The sequence below is a fragment of the Capronia coronata genome (assembly GCF_000585585.1).
Source record: "Capronia coronata CBS 617.96 chromosome Unknown acBCG-supercont1.2, whole genome shotgun sequence".
Taxonomy (NCBI): Eukaryota; Fungi; Ascomycota; class Eurotiomycetes; order Chaetothyriales; family Herpotrichiellaceae; genus Capronia; species Capronia coronata.
The window spans coordinates 3191653-3206592 of NW_006912894.1; the positions used below are offsets into that span (position 1 = coordinate 3191653).

At 52.5% G+C, this 14940-nt stretch overlaps 8 protein-coding genes across 8 annotated transcripts; 5 read left to right on the forward strand and 3 right to left on the reverse strand.

Moving 5' to 3' along the window:
- Positions 1–45: 45 nt before the first annotated feature.
- Positions 46–627, forward strand: A1O1_02815 (uncharacterized protein; the record flags this gene model as incomplete). The annotated part of the gene is made up of 1 exon (XM_007723724.1): positions 46–627. The coding sequence occupies one exon, from the start codon at positions 46–48 to the stop codon at positions 625–627; it is 582 nt and encodes a 193-aa protein (XP_007721914.1).
- Positions 628–1340: 713 nt separating this feature from the next.
- On the forward strand, positions 1341–2636 carry A1O1_02816 (uncharacterized protein; the record flags this gene model as incomplete). The annotated part of the gene is made up of 5 exons (XM_007723725.1): positions 1341–1376; positions 1444–1495; positions 1566–1614; positions 1676–1727; positions 1776–2636. 5 exons carry the CDS (start codon positions 1341–1343, stop codon positions 2634–2636), a joined length of 1050 nt encoding a protein of 349 aa, XP_007721915.1.
- Positions 2637–3022: 386 nt separating this feature from the next.
- Positions 3023–4641, reverse strand: A1O1_02817 (uncharacterized protein; the record flags this gene model as incomplete). Its single annotated transcript, XM_007723726.1, has 3 exons — positions 3023–3545; positions 3601–3881; positions 3934–4641. 3 exons carry the CDS (start codon positions 4639–4641, stop codon positions 3023–3025), a joined length of 1512 nt encoding a protein of 503 aa, XP_007721916.1.
- Positions 4642–5343: 702 nt separating this feature from the next.
- On the forward strand, positions 5344–5748 carry A1O1_02818 (uncharacterized protein; the record flags this gene model as incomplete). The annotated part of the gene is made up of 1 exon (XM_007723727.1): positions 5344–5748. One exon carries the CDS (start codon positions 5344–5346, stop codon positions 5746–5748), a length of 405 nt encoding a protein of 134 aa, XP_007721917.1.
- Positions 5749–5786: 38 nt separating this feature from the next.
- A1O1_02819 (uncharacterized protein) lies at positions 5787–6896 on the reverse strand (the record flags this gene model as incomplete). Its single annotated transcript, XM_007723728.1, has 1 exon — positions 5787–6896. One exon carries the CDS (start codon positions 6894–6896, stop codon positions 5787–5789), a length of 1110 nt encoding a protein of 369 aa, XP_007721918.1.
- A 1428-nt stretch (positions 6897–8324) lies between these two features.
- Positions 8325–10223, forward strand: A1O1_02820 (uncharacterized protein; the record flags this gene model as incomplete). The annotated part of the gene is made up of 1 exon (XM_007723729.1): positions 8325–10223. The coding sequence occupies one exon, from the start codon at positions 8325–8327 to the stop codon at positions 10221–10223; it is 1899 nt and encodes a 632-aa protein (XP_007721919.1).
- An 828-nt stretch (positions 10224–11051) lies between these two features.
- A1O1_02821 (uncharacterized protein) lies at positions 11052–12395 on the forward strand (the record flags this gene model as incomplete). The annotated part of the gene is made up of 1 exon (XM_007723730.1): positions 11052–12395. The coding sequence occupies one exon, from the start codon at positions 11052–11054 to the stop codon at positions 12393–12395; it is 1344 nt and encodes a 447-aa protein (XP_007721920.1).
- An 831-nt stretch (positions 12396–13226) lies between these two features.
- Positions 13227–14715, reverse strand: A1O1_02822 (uncharacterized protein; the record flags this gene model as incomplete). The annotated part of the gene is made up of 4 exons (XM_007723731.1): positions 13227–14330; positions 14381–14419; positions 14470–14495; positions 14547–14715. 4 exons carry the CDS (start codon positions 14713–14715, stop codon positions 13227–13229), a joined length of 1338 nt encoding a protein of 445 aa, XP_007721921.1.
- Between the last annotated feature and the right edge of the window lie 225 nt (positions 14716–14940).

A 14940-nucleotide genomic window follows, 5' to 3' on the forward strand; every position in this document is an offset into this window, starting at 1 on the left:
GGCTCTATATTATACATTCCATAGCGAGAAAAATCTTGCACTGCAATGAATCAAAGCACGACGCAGGTTGAAGGACTCCCAGAGTTCTCTCGCCATATCACAACGCATAACGCCGAGGGCGTGGCAATCTTTCAGACACCGAACCCTGATGATCTGTCAGCAGCAGCAATCTCTTGTCCCGCTCCGCCCATATCGACCTTTCCGACATGGACGAATTTTCCCATGTCGGCATTTGGTCTGGCATACGCAACGCCGACCATTCCCGCCGACTTCGACGCCAATGCAGACCTAGATGCATATTACCAGTACCTACATCATCACCCTGGAATCACGGTCAAAGGCGGATCTGTCCTCCGGGTCGTCGACATGGCGCCCGGGGCGGTGTCCCCGATGCATCGCTCAGCCTCTTTAGACTACGGAGTGGTGCTAGAGGGTGAGGTGGACTTGGAGCTGGACTCGGGGGAGAAGAGACGACTGCCACGAGGGGACATCTTTGTCCAGCGTGGAACAGCGCATCAATGGACGAATCCGAGCGAATCGCAACCGGCGAGGCTGTTGCTGGTGCATCTTGATAGCAAGCAGGTTACGATGGAGGGGAAGGGGGCTTTGCCTGAGTTCATAGCTTGATTGGACCCTGGTTGACCGGATCAAAGACTTCTCAGCCTTTCAAACCCCGGTATCACAGTGTGTTCAGTACTACCATGAGATTTAAAAAGTGCGTTAGTCACTCGAGCAAACGAGTTGGTGATCCTGAGGAATGGTGTTCAAGAAGACCCTTGATGGTCTATAGAGGGTGGGATGACTTGATGGTATAACCATCGGCCTCATTGCCACAAGAGCAGGAGAATCAACAATGCTATAAGGTAGAGCAGGGAGGGGGTAGGGAGGCGTTGGTATACCTTAGGTGGGTACCTACCAGGTACCTGCTGTGTATTGATCATCACCCTACTACAGTGATGGAGGGAGTAGGTACTATCTTGCCCTGCTAGGTACTGTCGACTCTCAATTTCTGCAACCAACCAACCTAATCACAACGTCAAGGTCACGTCATCGTTGCTTTTCCCCCTCACTCATACTATGGACCTACCTACATTAGGTAGGTAGGTAGGTGCAACACGGCAGTCGCGATCCGTCCCTGCATCCCACCTTCCTCATTCGACCTCCCGCTTTTATTTGCGCTGCAGTCGCAATTTCCCCCAGACCCAGTGGCTCTTCTTCCTTCTTGTTCCTTCATGCAAATATCAATCCGACCTGGCAGACAGCTCTATTCTTCCCTGAGCCCTACTTTCAGACCACGCCTTCCTCTTCCTCCTCCGTTGAATCAGAGACATATCGCAAAAATGGCTGTCCGATCGGCATTTGATCCCAAGGATATGGTTGGTCACACCAGGAATATAGTAGAGCGAATCCACCGCTCCGTTGCTGACTGTTGTCCCACTATAGGTCTTCCGTCATCTTGGTCCATCCGGTCTCAAGGTCTCGGTCTTCGCCTTGGGTACGTGAACGACCATGCATGCCATAACTCGTAAGGGAATCAAACAAGAGCTGACAAATTGACATAATAGGTGGCTGGCTCACCTACGGTGGCACGCAGAAGGGCAATATCGTCAAAGAGTGAGTCTTGACTACTTTGGCCGATCGAGTTCCATGGCTCTGATGATTTTTCGTTCCATAGGTGCTTACAAACTGCTTGGGACCACGGTATCAATTTCTTCGACACTGCAGAGGTGAGGAAGGCCGTGAGAAATGAGCACTTCCAGAGCTTACAAGTATAGGTTTACGCCAATGGACAGTCTGAGATTGAAATGGGCAACGCACTCAAAGAACTTGACTGGCCCCGAGACGAATACGTGCTCTCCACCAAGGTCTTCTTTGGGACGGGCCGAAAAGAACCCAACACTCGTGGCCTCTCTCGCAAGCACGTTGTAGAGGGGCTGAAGAGCTGTTTGGAGCGTCTCCAGCAACCCTATGTGGACATTGTGTTCGCCCACCGACCCGACTACGCTACGCCGATGAAGGAGATCGTGGAGGGCTTTACCCAAGTCATCCGCAATCTCAATTTGGCGTACTATTGGGGCACCTCGGAGTGGTCTGCCGCCCAGATCACCGAAGCAACCCTCATTGCCGAGAAGTACAATCTAATTGCTCCAATCGCCGAGCAACCGCAATACAACGCATTCCATCGCGACCGCTTTGAGGTGGAGTATGCCCCGTTATACAAAGAATACAAGTACGGAACCACGATCTGGTCACCTTTGGCTTCAGGCCTCTTGACCGGAAAGTACAACGACGGCATTCCTGAGGGTTCGCGGTTAGCCAACCACAAGGATTTCTTCGGCAGCACCATCGAAGCTCTACAAAAGCCCGAAGGCAAAGCCAAGATCGAGAAGGTTAGAAAGTTGACGAAGATTGCAGAACGCTTGGGTGGCAACATGTCACAGCTGGCTTTGGCCTGGGCCGCAAAGAACCCGAATGTCAGTACCGTCATCCTGGGTGCTACCAAAGTCGAGCAGATCGTCGATAACTGCAAAGCCCTCAAAATCCTTGAACAGCTCGACGACAAGACCATGCAGGAGATTGAGGAAATTCTGGAAAACAAGCCTGCTGCTCCGGCCACTTTCGGAAGAGATAGGTAGGCAGGCTCTCCTTTACATGTGTAAAGCTTCAGCCGGTTTCAAAACGCAGTCCAGCAGCTGATTTCAAGTACATAGACGTGACTGGCGCCAGAGATCAGCCCGGCTGTAGACGCTGGATGATTTTTGAGACACTGGGTAGATAAGAATGCAAAAGCGCTGCCTCAAAACACAACTGCATCCAGTCTTCATCTTGAAAGGCAAGGTATAGGCAACGGCGGAATAAGCCGACTGCAATAAGCATATGCAGATGATTTGGATATACCATCTAACTGGTAGTAGTAGGCAGAGAAAACAGAAGGCATTTGTTGCTTGGGAATCGGATCAACAATGCGGATAGAAAGCTCATCATTCTTATTGTATCGGGCAATAGAGCGAGGACTCCCATTTCACTCTGTTCTCTTTGAAATCCGAGGCAGTAACAGCCATGCTACCGTCAATGCCGCGAATGATATCAAAACAATCGGATGAAGCACAACGGTTCCCAGCTTCTGAGCCAACAACCCAGTAATGAACGGTACGACCGCCCCGCCAGATGATCCCATGGACGTTATAACCGACAAACTACTAATCTGGATGCTCTGTGGCAACAGTCTGGAGAAGACAGCTGTTGCACATGGGTAGACAGGTCCGAGGAACAGACCGACGATGGACTCGGCCACCGCGTTTCCAATAATATTTGGCACCAGCCAGACCAGGAGCTGGAATATCGCGGCACCAATGATGAGCAGCATGACCGAGAGCTTCTCGCCCATTTTATGGGCAAAGTGAGTGAGCACGAACCTTCCCACCGTAATGCCAGCCCAGAAGCCAGAGGTGACATTGCCCACCTGAGACGGATTGCCCTTTCGGTAATGAATCAGGTAGGAGATGACCCAGCCCGAGATGGCCACTTCACTGCCCTGATAGAAACTGGAGCGATATAGTTAGTCATGCACGGCTGTCTGCAAGGATCAGAGTCACTCACAATATGAAAGTGGCGCCTAGAAGAGTGGTTCGTTGTTTCACTGCCCTTTTCAACAACTGTAACTTGGTCTGTTCGCCCAACGCAGAAGCCTGGCGGGAGGCAGTGAGTTCAAGGCTGGTAAGAAGTCGCACGGCAGAGTCGTTCTCAAAGCCTTTGTAGGACCAACCGATGAACGCAATGGATAGCAATGACATAGAAAGGGGAATGAGGTAGAAGTATGCCCAGTGTACACCATTGGACACCATCGCGGTAGCCATCAAGGGCGAAACGATGCCTCCGACCTGTACAAGGTCAGCCTTATGAAACCAGAACATGTAGAACAAGGCATCTTACACCGTAAAGACCATGACAAAAGCCGAGAATAACAGTGCCGTTCTGGAGATTCACGATGAATGCGTTGGTCATTGCCAGAAAGAGCGCCATCCCACACCCCATGAAGTAGAAGCTTAGGACAACGACAGGAAAGGGCGGGGTACATATGATGGCGATATAGCCGATGCTTATAAGGGCCATTGAGATCATCATGGATCGAGCTCGTCCGAGACTAGCCTCGATCATTTGCGATACCGGTGCCATGGAGATGAAACCGACGGCGTTGGTAACGAATATCAACGACACGATAGCATAACCGATCTTGTACTCGTCCTCCAAATAAGGAATCAGGGCACCAGTGGCCGCATCATTGATTCCCAAGAGGAAGAAGGCAAGAGAGGCTGAAGCCAGCCTCCACCGGTTTCTGGGCGGATTCCAAGCAGACTGAATCAGAGCATCAACGGCTTGGTCTCGTTTGGGGGTCGGTGGTTGACTTCGTTCCAGTTCTCCAGGGGTCTGAGGGAGAGATTGACCTATGGAGGAAGGATCTCGAGGGAAGTCCGGCGGAGGGCCTTTCAAGCGTTGGCCCCATTTCAGCCCGTCCAACTCATACTTGGTAGGGGCTGTTGCTGTGATGTGATCCCGAGGGACGATCGGAGCAAGTGCAGGAACAAGAGGTGTGGGATCACTTTCATGACTGATGAAGGCGCCGAATGCTTTGGCTGCCATGGTTCAGGCGCCGGGCTGAGATAGCGGGTCAATTGGAGAGAAAGAAAGATAGAGGACAGCAAGGAGACACGGTAGAAGATATAAGATTGATATAGTCCAGAGTTCAAGCCACAAGCTGATCCACGGGACTTCAGGAGCGAACAGATGAGATGGCGTGCCTGCGTACTCCGCAAGTAGCGAAGAACAAGCCGGTGCCTAAGCGTTTAATAGCATGGGCCATGTGCTAGATCAGGGATGTGATTCTCCAGTACATGATGGTCACCGGCATAATGTGGCCCGGCTCGGGTTAAGGGCACGCTGGGCGAACACCATAGCTGCTTGTGTCAAAACGGAAGACGACCTTTTCTTTTCTGATTCGCAGAAAACTGTGCATTCGTCTCACAGAGAGCTAGGAAGTGGAGGGAGTCGGTGAGATGGATTTAGTCCTTTTGACATGAGTCTTGTTGCGGTCGTTGAGACGTTGAGACGTTGATAGGGAGAAAAGTTGCTGGCGGACATCGGTTGCACTTCCGAATGCAGCATTTCCCCGCCTAGGCGTGGGGATGGGAATCTCAAATTCAAAAAAAATAGTATGAGCCCTACCATCATCATTATTAAGATTCATTCATGCCAGAGGACTCACTTCCTAACACACGAACCGACCAAAGGAGCCCCCGAGCTATAAATCCCCAGCCTCTGTTCCCACATTGGTCTGCAAGCTCCATGTCTCGCCGCAAGCTCCGCCAGACGGCCGAGGAGACACTCGCCCCGCCAGACTCACTGGCCCCTAATCAACTTATTGCCCGCGTTGTTCAATCCCATGGCAAAGACCTCTACACCGTACAGACACCAGATTCCTCCACATTATTGGTTGAACTCGAAAATCGCTTCCGCAATGCCGTCTTTGTCAAGCGTGGGGGCTACGTTCTGGTCGACACTTCGACGACCGATCGACCAAACAAGATACAAGGAGTGATTGTGAACATAGTTCGGAACGAGAAGACATGGCGCAAGCAACCATACTGGCCACCGGCCTTCGTCAAGAAAGTGGCATCTGACTACAGTGATGAGGAAGAGTCGCTCGTCGGAAAGATGCCGCCCTCGGACAGCGAGAGCGAACAAGGCTGAAAACAAACATTCTTTTTTCTGCGACACAGCTACAGCTATCAGCTGGTCTTGCCCTGCACCTTTGAAGGTGGGCTTATGTGATCTACCGGAGGTGCAATAAGTGCACATATCACTTGCACCGCCAATTCGGTCACCACGAGGGTCGAACTAATGTCTGTGCTGGGATACACCAGCCAGGAATACTCCTGCAGTGCCCAGTTGACCAGAACCCACACGGGGCCTCCGCCAGCCCTCCACAGAAGATAGGGAGTTGCCCAGCCGAGATACGCGAAGAATTGATAGTGTAGGCTCCGAGCACACAGCATGCCAATCATCACACTGCCAAGTACCGTGTCCATGACGAAAGTTGGGGTAATTCTTTGCGAAATCCTGGCGTCTTCGCCTTGCCGAATCAAGCCAACATATTTCTTGAGGAATTCCGACAGAGTTCTGGAGCTGGGCTTGATCCATCTAGCCTGGACAAAGGCAAGAAGTAGGGCGATATGGAGGAGCAGCAAGCCGACTGTGAAACTGCGAGAGCCAAACACGGCCGGGCTTACAAACCTCCAGTTGACCGTCCACTTGTATAAGAATTGTCTCCCAAAGTCAAAGGCGTGGCCAAAGTACTGGAACCCGGCCTCGCCACCCAGGAATGGCATTGCCATGACAAGATGGAGAAGTAGAACAGATATACCTGATGAGATACCATTTTCTGTGCCGCTTCCTTGGAGTACCACCAAGCCGACAGCCGGCGCGCCCAGGAGAATGGTCATTTTCACGCCCAACCCTAACCCCCAGACGAATGCGCCGCTGCGCCATTGGCGCCGTTGTAGCAGGTATATTGCAGTCCACAACGCCAGAGTCGCCCAACAGTCGTTGAAGAGGCGCAGCAGAAATATGGAATGCATTCTCTTGCTCAGCGCCAATGGTACCATAAGCCATGGCGGCGCTCCAACACGCCTGTAACAGGAAAACACAACGGCCAGGGTAAGGAGGTAGAGACCGGCGAAGATAATCTGTGCGCGCAGGATGTTGGTACCCTCGTCCGTGAGGTAATACAATGCAGTGTAGAGGTAGACGTGGAGGGCTGGGTAGACAAGTGGCCCTGTAGGTCCGGTGATCTTGCCATACCGTCGTTCGCCATCAGTGAACATGCGCACTTGAGCCATGTAGGTGGTGTAATCAATCTCCGTGTCTGCATCGGCCAGTGTGTCAGTCGTCGCCATTCACGGTCCCTGTAAAATGGACGTACAAGGTATTTTCCACACTATCAGCCCGCACAGCACAGCTTCTCCGGCTAGTATCAATGGTGCTATCCATTTTGTGTGTCTGGTATCTGTGAGGAGGCTGTGGAGGGTGGTTGTCGAGAGGCTCATTGGAGCAGTTTCCAAGGCATGGGATGCGATACGTTTTGAGCCGCAGGCAAGGCCTTTACATAGGTACCGACGAGCACCCGTGACAACGTATTGGTGAAGTCGTTGACAACGCGAGAATTTCAGTCGCAGGTATGTGTTATCATTGCCCGCTTCACCGGTGTTGTGTTGGTGTTGGTCGTGGTGAATACTGTGTTTACTTCTATGTTATAGCTGCTATATTTACCACCTGGCGCAGTCAATCGTTGTCCGAAGATGGGCCGAGCCACACAGGCATCTCTGCTGTGTGAGTGTTAAATATTCTTCCAACGTCGCCTCCTCACTACTATCACCGAATGTCGAGGCCTAGAGAATGGACTCGCCATCGTCGTGTCCTGGCATGGGTGAGAATGGATAGCACGACTCCTATACATGAGTTGTCCCTTTTCTTTGCCTTCGCCGAGCCATCATAGGTTTTGTGAAGCATGCCTTCAAATTCGCTGACAGCGCTATGGCCGCTGGGGACGAAGCCGTCCTCGCCTTGTGTCTACCAACTCTAGCCCACATGGCTCAGTCCGACGAATCGCAGGTTATCTCAATTCGATAGCCAGCGGTGCTCATCCGCGTTGACAGGGCCCGTGCAAGGTCGGCAAAGCTCGTTCTACACACCCATATCTCTCCCTAGCTTGGCCTTTCTTTGGCAAAAGGGTGCCGAAAGCATCTCCATGATAGCCTTGACGGCTCCTGTTGGATACCTTCTTTACACAACTCACAGTACATTTGGAAGGCCCCCGCTTTTGCAGGGACTTCTCGTAGGATGACAGCAGCCTTATACACGGGAGCCTCGGGCTATTGAATAGGGGGCAAGGACCATGACAGCCTTGTCACCTGTCAACGCTCCTGCCCAGGCATTCGGTGGGGAGTCGTTTTCGCTGTCTCATTCGCCACTATCGCCGCTGTGTCGCTCTACACTACTATGTACGTGTATGGTATCCCCTATGGCTGGAGCAGTCGTCTGCCATGACCACCTTGTGTACCCCCTCCGACTACCGTCGCGTAGGAGGATACCGAATCCCGAACGGCTTGGACGTGGCTTATTACAGGCCTTATCGCCTGCGTCGACGTGGATGATGGCCTTGAATGTTGGTTGTCGCTCATACTCTGGTGATCCCCATTTCGTCTTTCGTTTCGCTCAACTTCCCTGCTTGACATTCACTGGCCTTCGACATTCTACTGACGGCCAATATGTTGATGCCGACAGTCGCATCCTATCTGATTTGTTTCGCTTCTTTGTTGGGGTTGTCGGCCGCTGATGAATACCAATTCTTCCAATCCCGTCCAGAACTGTTTCCACCTGTGTTAGAGATCGATATATTGAAAGAGGGGGTCACACCGGGATATATTTTTGTCTCTCCCCATCATATCCCCCGGTCAGGAGCAGCCATCTACGACAACAATGGGCAGTTAATATGGACAAGTCTATCCAGTATGCTGGGTGGGAGCATGCACACGTTCAGTGTTTGCAAGTACAAGGGCAGCGACCATCTCTGTTTCTTCCGGGGCGATTCTTGGGCTACATATTACGCCGGCGACGCGCACATTTACAGCAACGAGCTCGTCCCCGTCGCCACGATCAAGGCACAGAATGGGCGACCAGCGATTGACATGCACGAGTGCAATCTGGTAGAGGACGGTCGTTCGATGATCGTCGACATCTACCAAGTCGAACGCTACGATCTGACACCATATGGTTTGACCTCCGGTGAGGGCTGGATCAGGGACGGCCTCTTCCAAAAGATTGACGTGGCCACCGGGGAGCTGCTGTTCGAATGGTCCGCGCTCGACCACATCTCTCCGTCCGAGTCATACGTGGGGTTGGGCACAAACATTGGCGCCACTGCTGGCACTGGCTTTGATGCTGTGAGTGCTTGGGACTGGATACACCTTAACGCCGTGGATGAGACCCCGGAGGGCGACTATATCGTGTCCTGTCGACACACCCAGGCCATCTACAAGGTCAGTGGAAAAGATGGACAAATTCTTTGGAGACTGGGTGGCAAAAAATCGGATTTTGCGCTTGAGGCTGGAGTGTTGTTCGGATACCAGCATCATGTCCGATGGCATTCCTCGAATGGCACCACTGAGATAATTACGCTGTTCGACAATGCCTCTAACGGCGTGAACTTTACATCACCAAGGGCATCGGGGAAGATCATCAAACTGGAGCACAATGCCACACCTCCGCGGGCCACTCTGCTGGCTGCTTTCCAGGGTCCTGAAGGGATGATAAGCCCCGCCACCCAGGGCAGTATGCAACTTCTCGGCGAGCGTGCGGATTTGGCCCGATCAAACGTCTTGATGGGCTGGGGTCAGGAGCCATATGTGACAGAGCATCTACCCTCGGGCGAAATCGTCTTTCAAGCCAAGATCAACGCCACAGGAGCGAACCTTTACCGGGCATTCAAATTCAACTTCACATCCAATCCCTTCGACAACCCAGCTCTTTACACATATGCGTTGAACGCCGACGCAGCGCTGACCATGTTCTACATGTCGTGGAACGGTGCGACGGAAGTGGCCCAGTGGCGAGTCTATGGGCGACAGAACTGTACAGCGGAGTGGAGCGTTTTGGGCACCGTGAACAAGACCGGCTTCGAAACCAGCTATCAGGCGTCCGGCTATTGGACTTATGGCATGGTAGAGGCACTAGACCGAGGTGGTCGCTCGCTCCGACACTCGGCTACCAACGGCGTTAAAACGTTTGTTCCAACTCCAATCCTCGCCCAGAACTGCAACCAGATGGGATGTAAAGGGACGAGGCTGATGGGTGTCGCTCCCGCGGGGCAGTCTTTCGATCAGCCACGCGGAGGGTGTCCTTTCACACCTACCTCGAACAAAGCATCTGCACACGGAGCACTCGAGCGAGTTGGCCTCCATGGGGGTCTCGGGCTAGGCACGGTCCTGCTTTTCGCCGGATTGCTTGTTTGTCTTCTGCTATCCATCGCTGCAGGCTACTTATACTTTTTTACTGGCTTTTTCCGGTCGACTTCGGCCTCTCACACATTGATCCCCCAGTCCGACCCGGAATTTGAAGAAGGGATGGCTGAACGGGAAAGGCTACAGAATCAGCCAGATAAGTCATGATACGAAGCTCTTTGGTGGAGCTGGAGCTGGTCGACAGCTTTTTTGTGAAAATTGTACGATTGTGTTTGTCAATGACTGGGAGGAGATGTGGGAACTTTGCCAATTTTGCTAAGGCGTTGTATCAAAACACTAGCCGGCGTTGTCGCATAATGCACACTACCTCGACGCAGATGTCGGTATTGTTTTCCTCTTTTCACCTGTCTTCTTCCCTTCGGGTCTTGATCCTTAATCTGAATCTAGGCAGATTCCTTGATGGTCTCCTTACCTGGCTGGCACCACGCTGTGTTGCCAAAAAAAGTTGGGAGTCAAGAAGAGTCGTCGGCACCCTTTCCCTCTCCTCTACTCCGCACTCCGCAGTTCGTCTCCGATGTCGCATCGTCACCACTAACAAACTCCACTTGTCCGAACTTGCAGCCATGCATCGTCCATCCCATAAACCTGACTGAGTACCGCAATGATGGAAAGGGTCTATAGCTTCGCTTGAAAGCGCCGCCTTCGTCCTCACCTCATCGTCGCGCCTGGCTTCTGAGGCTCATTTCACTTCTCATACTCGTCCTGATTGTGTGCTGACCTGCAACCCATCTTCTCGCGGGCAAGTCTTCATTTCAAGTTTTTTTATTATCCATACGAAAGTATTGCTACTTTCAGATTGTCTCCTCCGAACCCGCCTCACCCTTTCTGTTCTTGTACCAGAGAGAGGGAAACAGCTGGACGACACCCACCTACTCAAGGCTCTCCCTGTTTCCTCTTGCTGCTCCCGTCCTTGAAGTATCAACCAGGCCAAGAATCTACCCTTCCATTTTCCAGGCCGTCTTCCATTCCATAAACATGGCGCGACTCAGTTACAAGCCCCAGGCCAAAGCACAACCTTCTGGCTCCGCTTCAACGACGTCGTCCTCGTCTCTTCCAGAGCCGACGCCTCACGACCTGAACTGCCTGACGATCGGCGAACTGGAGTCTCTGGCGTACGAGCGCATGGACAAACAGACCCGGGATTACTACAACGAAGGTGCGGACTGTGGAAGCACCTTGAGAGAGAACATCTCGGCGTATAGCCGATACCGAATCAGGCCACGCGTGCTGCGGGATATATCACAGATCGACACTACGACGACCATCTTCGGGCCCGAGACAACAGTCAGTGTGCCGTTCGGGGTGGCGCCCACGGCGATGCAATGTCTGGCCCACGAGGATGGTGAAATCGCCACGGCGCGCGCATGCCGCAACAACGGAGTGGCCATGGGCCTGAGCAGTTTCGCCACCAGTACGCTTGAAGATGTGGCCGAGGCCAATGGCGACAACCCACATGCTCTGCAACTGTATTTGTTCGAGGAGCGCGAGCATAGTCGCAAGCTGATCGAGCGGGCTAAAAGGGCCGGATACAAAGCCGTCCTGCTCACCGTGGACACGCCCGTGCTGGGTCGTCGCAACCTGGAGATTCGAAACCAGTTCAAGCTGCCGAAACATCTGTCGATTGCCAATTTCAAGGAACAGGGCGATGATGTCGAGTCGGCGGTAGATCCTCCTGGAAGTGGCACTGACAAAAAGCGCAACGGCAGCAATCTCTCTATTACACCTTCTTCGTCCATCTCCACCACAACCACCGCCACCTCCTCATCCTACCACGACGGGACCTTGCGAAACCCGCCATCCGGACCAATCACATTCCACACGCACGCCGCGAACCCAACACTGAACTGGGAAGAATCGATCCCCTGGCTCCGCGATGTATGCGGAAAAGACATGCAAATCTGGGTGAAAGGAATCGCGACCGCCGAAGATGCCCTGCTAGCCGTCCATCACGGGGTTGACGGCATCGTTGTCTCCAACCATGGAGGCCGACAATTGAACGGCGCCCTCGCGACACTCGATGCTCTCCCCGAAGTCGTGGCCGCCGTGCAACGTCAAGTGCCTGTGCACGTCGACGGCGGGATCCGGCATGGCACCGATGTCTTCAAAGCTCTTGCGTTGGGCGCGGACTTCTGCTGGATTGGTCGTCCTGTCTTGTGGGGGTTGGCGTATAAAGGGCAGCAAGGGGTCGAGCTTTGCTTGAGGTTGCTGATAGATGAGTTTCGCTTGTGTATGGGCCTCGCGGGCGTCACGAGTGTTCAGGACATTACCAAGGACTATTTGTGTCGTGTGGATCGCGATGGATTTGTGAGTAGGTTGTGAACGACGCAAGAAAAAGGACTAAGGAAGGCCATATGGAATGAAATTGTATGGATCTTTCGAATGGGCAGGAGTTCTAGGGATATATTGCCTTGGGGGAGTATACCTCGTCAGTTGAGAACAGAAATAGTACGAGAATGGACAGTCATCGTGGAAGGATGAATATATGTGTGAGCCTCGATTGGGTTATACACCCTTGAATTGGATTGGATGCATGCATGTCAACGATTGTTCCGATCGTAAAGGATCGGAACACCGACATCATATGCCAGAACAGCCTACGCCGTGACGTCCATGAGCCGGCGTCAAGCTTCGATTGCAATGCCAGGGTTGGAAGATAGGTAAGGGGATGACTACGTTCTGAGTCAGTTAAACCGAGTCAAGAAAGTAAGAGAATTTAGTTATTCTATGTCTTTGTTGGGCGGTCACTCGTATCTACTTGATCGCAGCCGCACAGTTGTCTAAAGCTCGCTAGAGAGGTAATCTCTTCTGGAAAGTCGAGCCCTTCGCTGCCGAATCACTGCCGACCGTGCTGGAGTAAAGGTTCTCGGTAGCTCAATTCGTGTCAGGGCTCTCCCCTCGTTCTGTTGTCTCTAGGCCATCCTTGGGGCATGCGACTGTCCATACTCGGTACATGGTGTCCCAGTAACCTCTGCGAATGGAGAAGAGATGCAATGGGCGTGTAATCCTTCATGCTGCTTCAGCTCGTGTCTAGCAAATTTCCATCCCGCCCCAATATTCCCTTGTTGTCCGCCGTCTGGGAAGAATGCTCCTGTGGGTTGCCGTGACCGCATTGAACAATGATAGCGGTGACTGTCGTTTCGGAAAGCTTCACTACCACTCCTCAATCTTCGGCGCAACATATTGCACCGTACCATCGTTCAAATGGCCATCCGTCGCCAAGACACCGCCCGTGATCTCACGAATCACATGATTGAGATTGGCGCTGTTGCGGATGTCGCATCGCTTACTGGGAGACTCGCAGTGGGCCACCCAGGCAAATGTGGTTGCGAAGCGCTTCAAGCAGGAAGGACAGACGACTTGACCACCAACATGAGCCGAGGTGAGCAAGTGCTTCCGAAAGTGGTCGGTGTTGGCAAAGTGCCGACGGCATCTCTCCCCTGGACAGGTATACTGCTGCAGGGTTGCATCCCAGAAGCGTTCGATGTCAAGTGGAGCGTTGCTGGAAATGATAGAGTGTGCTGGCATTTGAATGATGCGGTTAAGGACAGAAAATGGATTGCGGTCTGGGCCTTGAACGCTTGGGGGAATGTTTTCAGAGACAGCCGACGCAGCAACCTTCTTGTCATACATCGAAGCAACCTCGCTGTTGTTGTCTGGTGGAGGTCTAGTGGAGGTGTTCACCGAAGCGAGCCAACCACTGACATAGCCTTCGCCGCCTTGTGATTCTCCGCCCTGTCCCTGCGAATCCCACGCACTTGGGCCGACTTGTAGACCAGCCATGCTCTTTTCGACATTATCGAAGTTGATCAGATTGGATGCTGCGTCTTTGGATTGCGCGCCGAGGACAGATCTGTCGGGTGCAACTTGCTGCTGATTCTGGCCAGGAATGATTGTAGCTCTGGAGAGTGGAGGAAACTGCTCATGCGAAGCGGGCGAGATGGGGCCTCCCAAAGCATTGCTCAGAGATCTGCTAGAGTTGCGAACAGGCCTACCGCCGACTTGATTCGTACCGTTGTTGATGCTCGAGATCGTAGGAGCCCGCTGGATGGACTGCATAGAGGAGCCAGTACTGAAGATTTCTCCATTGGCCACGCAGGCTTCCTTGTGGATCTGCTTTTCTGCACGTTGCATCTGAAAGTCCTCCAGTTTGATGACCGAGCATTGATCATTCTCGATGTGGTACATCAATGCAGATGCTGAAGCGAACTTGGCATGGCAACCGGCGCAGTCGATGTTTTGGGCGGTCCGGTGGTTCTGGGCGATGTCAGCGACAAAAATCATCAAACCTATTGAGATGAACCTACTTGTTCGACGTGTCGATCTCTCCCTCCAGCGCTTTTGAACTATCGAAGTTAGATAGAAACCCTCCGGAAATTCATGTTTCAAGACTCACCTCTTGGGCGCAGACAGGGCAGCAGACTGGTATAAACATCAGAAGCTAGACCTAAAGTGAGCGGAAGAGGTACTCACTGTGGGCAGAAGTTCCAAGTTGATGAATGAAGAGAAGCATGTCATCGCCGCAGTCAACATCGCAAAGGGCGCAGTAGCTGTGGTTCGGATCTTTTGTCTTATGTGCTATCATAGCCTCTCTCGAGGAGAAGTGCCTGAAGCAATCCTCATAAGTGCACTTGATCTTCATTTTGGTCTGCGAAGTCGAGCAAAGTCGAGGTCGGTAGGGGTAGGAGAAGGGGAAGGCTTGTGATGAAATCTGAAGTCGTGAGAATAGGTGGAAGTCAAGCTTGACTATTTGGCAGTGACTTTGATGTGCAAGTGAGAAGAGAAGAGTGAAGCGAAGCGAAGCAGAGCAGAGCGAAGCGAAACAAGAATGAATAGAATAGAAGAGCAAAGCCTCAGAGGAATCACA